The sequence below is a fragment of the Delphinapterus leucas genome, chromosome 15 (genome assembly GCF_059928025.1).
Source record: "Delphinapterus leucas isolate spDelLeu-1000000601 "Yukka" chromosome 15, BTC_Dleu_Yukka2, whole genome shotgun sequence".
Lineage (NCBI taxonomy): Eukaryota > Metazoa > Chordata > Mammalia > Artiodactyla > Monodontidae > Delphinapterus > Delphinapterus leucas.
In genome coordinates this window covers 37,502,311-37,509,384 of record NC_143143.1, presented here as the reverse complement: position 1 = coordinate 37,509,384, position 7,074 = coordinate 37,502,311, and the positions used below count along the sequence as shown (strand labels likewise).

At 60.9% G+C, this 7,074-nt stretch overlaps 1 protein-coding gene across 1 annotated transcript; it reads left to right on the top strand.

The window, feature by feature from the left end:
• The first annotated feature begins 5,940 nt into the window (after nucleotides 1-5,940).
• On the top strand, nucleotides 5,941-7,074 carry SSTR5 (somatostatin receptor 5). Its single transcript, XM_022594115.2, has one exon. The coding sequence runs from the start codon at nucleotides 5,977-5,979 to the stop codon at nucleotides 7,072-7,074; it is 1,098 nt and encodes a 365-aa protein (XP_022449823.1). The 5' UTR covers nucleotides 5,941-5,976.

Below are 7,074 nucleotides of genomic sequence, written 5' to 3'. Positions count from 1 at the left end.
CCACCCAGCTCTCCCTGCCTGATGGAGCCCAGGTGCTCAACACTGCTGGTTAAAGTCACTGGCTGTTAAGGTGCGGCCCCTGAAGCAGCAGCAGCAGTAGCATCACCTGGGAGCTTGGCAGAAATGAAGATTCTCAGGCCTGCCCACCTGTGGAGTCAGCCCCCTGGGCGTGACAGGCAGACACCTGCGTTTAGATGCCTTCTTTTGGGTGACTCTGATGCCTGCTAAGGGGAGACCCTAGAGTGAGCCACCCAGCCAGCTGTGGCCACCTGCTGCCCCTTGGCCGTCGTCCTGACCCCCATCTCTCGGACACAGCCCCACTCTATCCGTCAGAGTCAGCCTCCAGCGCTTCACCCCGAGTTGAGGGCCCCTCCTCAATCCTCCTCAGACTTTCGGAAGGGCACTTTGAATCCCCTCAAACCCCTTCTGGGGGCAGGACCCCCAAGCTCGGGTCTAAGGCCAGAGCGGACAGAAGAGAATGTGGTGGGGGTGCCGCTGTCATCGGAGTCGCCGCCTACAGGACGAGGGTTGCGGGTGAACTGCGGAGGCCCGGGGAGGAGCAAGGGACAGAGGATGGACTGGGCGTGGGGCCCCGCGGGGAGCCGAGTGCCCGCCCCCAGCCCCGCCCCGCCCCAGGCACCCCCACCTCCCTCCGACGCTTACCGCTCCCCGCCTCCCCGTCAGCACCCCGAGCCCCAGAGAGGAGCCCAGAGTCCTGAGCCAGCGCAGCGCGGGCACTTGGCTCCCCGAGAGCCCGAGGGGCTGCCCTGCCCAGGTGAGTGCCGCGCGCCCCTGTCTCCCGCATCCCCGCCCGCGCCCTCCCCTCCGCTCTCGCCAGGGTCCCTCACAGATGTCCTTTACCCTCTCCACGAGTCTCACCACCCTGCGCGCAGCCCTGCGCCGCCCTGGCACTCGTGGAGCTCTCCTGCCTCCGTCCTGAGTCCCTCCCCTCCCCTTCCGTCTGCCCCCAGCCTCGGCCGCCATCCTCTCCCACTCCCTCGCTCCCCACCCTCGCCATCCTCCGGCCTCTGGACCCGATGTGCCAGAGTCAGGGCAGACACCTCAGGGAGACTGGGTCGACCCGCTCTGGCTCTGCCCACCGTGCCTTTCCCGGCCCGACCTCCCCACGGAGGGCGCCGCAGCGGTGGGCGGCGCAGCCGGGAGGGTTCTCGAGGAGGCTGTGGCTGGAGTGGGTGCGAGAAAAGCAGACCGCAGAGGGCGCAGGAGCCGCGGGGGCTCCTGGGTGGGGGGTGCTGGCAGAGGGGAGGCGGTGGTCCGTGAGCAGTGGGAAGAGTGCAGGCAGTGTCGAGCCAGCTCCAGGGCCCTGCCTTGCAGAGCACAAGGTGCCTGGTCCTGGGGTTCCCGGTGTGCTTCACCCTGGACTGGGGAGTAGAGGGGTTGGGGCCCTGGCGGCTGGGGATGGAACCCTGGCGTGTCCAGGTCTTGGCACCTGTGCTCTGGGGGCCACCCTCTCCAGAAGGGAGCACGCGGCCTGGAAGTTCACCTGTGTGCTATCTGCCCACCCAGGGTCCAGGTGGGGCCCTCACCTGCCCACTTGCCTTGTCCCTGCCCCTCCTGCCAGCCTGGGGTTCTGGGGAGAAAGCGAGTGGGAGAGCGCCTGCTGCGCAAAGTGTGAGGCAGTCCTGGCTGCTGCTGAGCCTCTTTTGAAGCGAACAGGTTCCTGGGGACAGCGGCCACTCGAGGGGAGGACGGGGAGCCTCCCGGGCAGACGTGGTCGCTGGCACCGATAACAATGACCCACCATTGGTTCCCAGTGAAATAGTGACCGGGAGTTATGAGAAAGTATGCTGGGGGCAAAATGTGGCTTTGGAAACTTCTTGCAGGGCATACAGACCCTGCAGAGACCCTGAGGAGGGGGCTGTACCAGCCTGGCCTCCCTGTTGCTGCGTGGAGCCTACCCTCACCCATCTCGGTTTCCCCCTCATGTGGAAGGGATACCCCAGACCAAGGCTGCCTTAAGGACAGATGGAGTGTGTTTCAGGGGAGGGACAGGAGTGGGGGTTGCCATCAGCTGCACCCACGATCCAGGCCGTCCCAGGGGAGGCAGGCCTGGGTGGGGGCCCTTGGGTGGTGCTGAGGCCTGTCCTCTTAGCCACGACATCCTCCATCCATTTGCCCCCAACCTGCACAGGTGAGGCCCCAGGACCAGCAAGCCTCGATCTCGGTGGCTTCCACAGCTGCCCCTGGGCTGCAGGGCCGGCTCCTTCCTGCTGACCTCACACTGGGTGAGCCTCGAAGGGATTGGACCACGCTGATCCTCCCCCAGGGCATGGAACACTTGAGCATCGAGGTCCCCTCCCAGGTCCCCTGGGGAGGCTCTGGCACATTCTCCACAGAGCCCAGGGCTGCTGGTGCTGGGGCGGAGGCGCCGGGCTGTTTGGGGCACGGGAGCGGGAGTGGCTATTGAGCACTGCTATGTGTCGGGCATCTCAGCAGCTACTGAGCGCCACTGTGTGCCTGGACTCATTTCCTCTGCTCAGTGGCTTTGTAGGTGTCACCTGTTACAGGGAGCCAGGGCTCGGAGTAGTGGTGTGACTTACCTAAGACCCCTTGGCCAGTGTGTAGGGAAGGGCTGGGGCAGGGGGTGGGCTCTATTCCCTGTGCCACAGCAGTGGGCAGGTGGTCCCTTCCTGGTGGGGGCCTCTGGGTCAGAAAGCCCCAGTGTTGGCCCGTGGTCGTTCCTCAGCTACCCCCCACCCCGAATCCCTTACCCGCAGAGGGGAAGGGCTGGAGGGATAAGTTCCCCACGAGCGTGTGATTTCTGTGACTAAGAAGATTGCTCTCTCTGAATGATGGCTCTAGCAGAATTATGTTCCAAGAGGCAGGAGCGGCACGATCAACCTAATTTTGTTCTTCACTTCTCTGAAGTTTAACTCAGGCGTTGGGGTATCTGGGGGGACGCAGGGGCCTGGCAGTCTGCTCAGCACCCTCTGGGTTCTGGGCAGCAGGAACACCTGGCTGCTTCCTGAAGACAAGGTGCTCATCTGATTTAGAATCAAACTCACGTTCAGGTGCGTCCGAGCTCCTTCTCCACCCAGCCCCCAGAAAGCCTCTGCTTTGGATATCTTTGGGGAGAGGGTGTAGCCCCAGGACTCTCCACCCTGATGCTCACACAATCCACCTGGCTGTCTCTAGACCAGCGTCCTTCTAGAATTCATTCCCCATTAGCACCTCAAGGGAGCTTTAAACATTATTTTACATTTAATTTCTTTTTAAAATGTGAGGGGGCCCCTCTGTGCCAGGCCCTGGGGAACAGGGATCAACAGGTCAATTCCCACCCACCAGATCAAGCCTGCAGGTGTCCAGTCTCAGAGTGTCCGGGGTGTCCCTCCTGCCATCTGGGCACCAGCCCCACCCACCCCTGCCCCCAACCCAGAGCACAGCCCAAGGGACCCCCAAGCTTTGTATTTTAAAACATCTTTTTTATTATTTATTTATTTATTTTGGCCACGTCTCGCAGCATGTGGGATCTTAGTTCCCCAACCAGGGATCGAACCTGCACTCCCTGCAGTGGAAGTGCAGAGTCTTAACCACTGGACCACGGGGCAAGTCCCCCCCACCCCCACCTGCCGTCAGCTTTGTCTTGAAATGCGTCATCCCTTGGCAGCCTACCTTGGCCTTCTTTTTAAACAGAATTTTTGTCATACACCTCATATCAGGTCATGATATACAGCAGGTGTGCTCAGCACCTGGACCAGCAAATTCAGCAACGCACAGAGAAAGGTCTCTTTCCCCTTCAGGCCAGCCGGAAGCCTCCTCCGGGTGGGGATTCCAGGGGTGACAGCGTTTCTCTCTCCCCCGGCTCCCCCAGGTCCCCCCCCCGCTTACGGAACCTGTTGTCCTATCCTAACCCGCACTGTTCTGGGTTTCCGTACAGACAGCCCGTCTGCGTTCTTCAGGGTTTTCTCTTCGTCCTCGACTCTCTGTAGGTTGACTCTGACGCTGCTGCATTTTTTCTTTATCCTGTTAGGGACAGGGTTTCCCTTTTGAGCAGGACTCTTGCCCTGAGTCAGTTCTGCAGGTACCTCTGCACCCCCACCTCTGCACCTGCTCCGAGGGAGTCCTTCAGCTCCTCTTCCGATTCCCCCATTCTCTCTTCATCTGTGTCCAGACTTGTGGGGCTTTTTTTTTTTTGTCCAAATGATGATGTTTTTCACACCCAAGAGTTGTAATTTTCAAAAATAGACACTTGTTCATTTTACTCCTTAGACAGAAGCCGAATTCATTTCAGAATATTTTTATCCATACCTAGAGGATTCTAAACATTTTAAAACATATCTTAAGCACACTTGTTCAGTCATTTACTTTTATTTCACCTGAAACGAATCCACTGATCCACCTTCTCACTGTTGATTTTCTGGGTCGTGTTTCCCAGTGTCTGTTAGCAGCCGGGTGTGTCCGCCCATCTGGAACAGAGGGTTTTTCCCTGTCGTTGTCAGAGTTGGTTATTCTGCCCCCTTGTCTACAAGATTTCAGTTGCCCTCCCCAACCCTGGGGTCCCCAGTCCGGGCCTGGTGGCCTCTGTGCTGAGGTGACTTGGGAGCACTGGGGGTCAGCTAACCCTGGCTTGTCATTATGGCCCTTTCCAGCCCCGCTCAGGCCCTTGTCTGGGTCCCCTGGGGGCACTTAGACTCCCTGCTAGCCCCACATCCCCTGCCGGAGGTGTCAGCGCCCATCTTCCCTTCCTCCTCTCCTCCTCATCAATGGAGGTATTTATTTTCTCCTGAGCATCACCGTTTTTATGAACAATTTAAACATAGAGAAAAGTACAAAAACGATATAATGGATACACGTGTGCCCATCACCCTGACCTGCAGATGCCATTCCCCCATCTTTGCCTCGGCTCTTTCTCTACAAAGCCCCATCACCCCTGAAGCCTTCCCTCCGTCCACGCTCCCCATATCGTTCCCCCGCCACACACGCACACATGCATTTCCTCCTGGCCAGTGGCTCAGGCTGTAATTCGTCTCTGCCTGTCGTGTGTTTGCTTGTTCACGGTGTGGGGTCCCCATATACCCCTTCCCGCTCGGTGCCCTCTGCCTGGGGCTTCAGACTTGCTGTCCTTGGGCTGGGGGTGATGGACCTGCCAGAGAGCATGTGCATCTACGTCCCTGGTCGTCTCCTTGGCCCAGTGACATCCGTGCTGTGGCGGATAGCTGTTGGGGGCAGGGAAACCAGCTCCTCTTGGCCATGCGGCTGGGGCTTTGCTGGGGTGACGCGGACGTGGCTCACCAGTTGGACACTGGCAGAGCCTCTGCAGCCTGAGTTCTGGTTTTTCGGCCACACGGAAGGCCCGGCACCCTCCGATGGTTCCAGGAGGCAACCCAGAGTCCAGCTTTGGGGTCACCCAGGAGAGCGGGCCTGGCCGGTGTCACTGCACTTCTGGCTGGCCTGGGCTTGCGGTGCCCAGCCGATGTTTCAGCCTCCTTATCCTTCCCCCCACCCCTCTCCACCTGTCCTGCGAGTCCCCGGGGAGGTGACTCCCACCATCCTTCGTCCCTTATCTGTGAGTTGGGTGTATCAGTGCCACCCCCAGGACTCCACAAGGCCTCAGCGAGACGGTGCCTGCCACAGACTCGAGAGTGGCCATGGGTGAGCCAGGAAGGGGGGCATTGGGGTGGAGAGGGACGGTCAGGTCTCTGGAAGCCATCGTGGTACCGACAGACGGCGTCTGGGCTCACAGGGCCGCCTGCCCGTTGCCCCCACGGCAGCTGTCCTGCTGCTCCTTCCTCTCTGGGCTTGTTTTCCAAACAATTTGCTTAATGTGATTCCCGGCCCAGTTGAACATGAGTAATCATGTTTACCTGGCGCCATGGGGTAATCCTGCACCTCCTGGGCCAGTGGGGCCGGGCGCAGGGGAGACACCCTCCTGGTCAGTTGCTCCGTGTGCTTCATTCTCTTGCAGTGGATGCGCCCGGCGCTCCCGCTCACCCTGCCCTGCCCGCGGTGGCCACGATGGAGCCTCTGTTCCCGGCCTCCCCACTGACCAGCTGGAATGCCTCCTCGGCAGCCACAGGCAGCGGTGGCGCGAATGGGACGCTGGCGGGGCTGGTGCCCTCACCAGGTGCCCGGGCGGTGGTGGTGCCCGTGCTCTACCTGCTGGTGTGCACAGTGGGGCTGGGTGGCAATGCGCTGGTCATCTACGTGGTACTGCGTCACGCCAAGATGAAGACGGTCACCAACATCTACATCCTCAACCTGGCCGTGGCCGACGTGCTCCTCATGCTGGGGCTGCCCTTCGTGGCCACGCAGAACGCCATCTCCTACTGGCCCTTCGGCCCCGTGCTCTGCCGCCTGGTCATGACGCTGGACGGCATCAACCAGTTCACCAGCATCTTCTGCCTGACCGTCATGAGCGTGGACCGCTACCTGGCCGTGGTCCACCCCATCCGCTCCGCCCGCTGGCGCCGCCCTCGGGTGGCCAAGCTGGCCAGCGCCACGGTCTGGGCCTTTTCTCTGGTCATGTCACTGCCACTGGTGGTGTTTGCAGACATCCAGGAGGGGTGGAACACCTGCAACCTCAGCTGGCCAGAGCCTGTGGGCCTGTGGGGTGCCATCTTCATCATCTACACATCCGTGCTAGGCTTCTTTGGGCCGCTGCTGGTCATCTGCCTGTGCTACCTGCTCATCGTGGTGAAGCTGAAGGCGTCGGGCATGCGCGTGGGCTCCACGCGGCGGCGCTCAGAGCGCAAGGTGACCCGCATGGTGGTGGTGGTGGTGCTGGTGTTCGTGGGCTGCTGGCTGCCCTTCTTCATTGTCAACATCGTCAACCTGGCCTTTGTGCTGCCCGAGGAGCCCGCCTCCGCCGGCGCGTACTTCTTTGTGGTCGTGCTGTCCTATGCCAACAGCTGTGCCAACCCCTTGCTCTACGGCTTCCTCTCCGACAACTTCCGCCAGAGCTTCCGGAAGGTTCTGTGCCTCCGCAAGAGCTACGGCACTGAGGACGCGGATGCCACGGAGCCACGGCCGGGCCAGAGCAGCCGGCTGCAGGAGGCCATGCTGCCCGCACGCAGCTGCAAGGCCAACGGGCTCATGCAGACCAGCAAGCTGTGA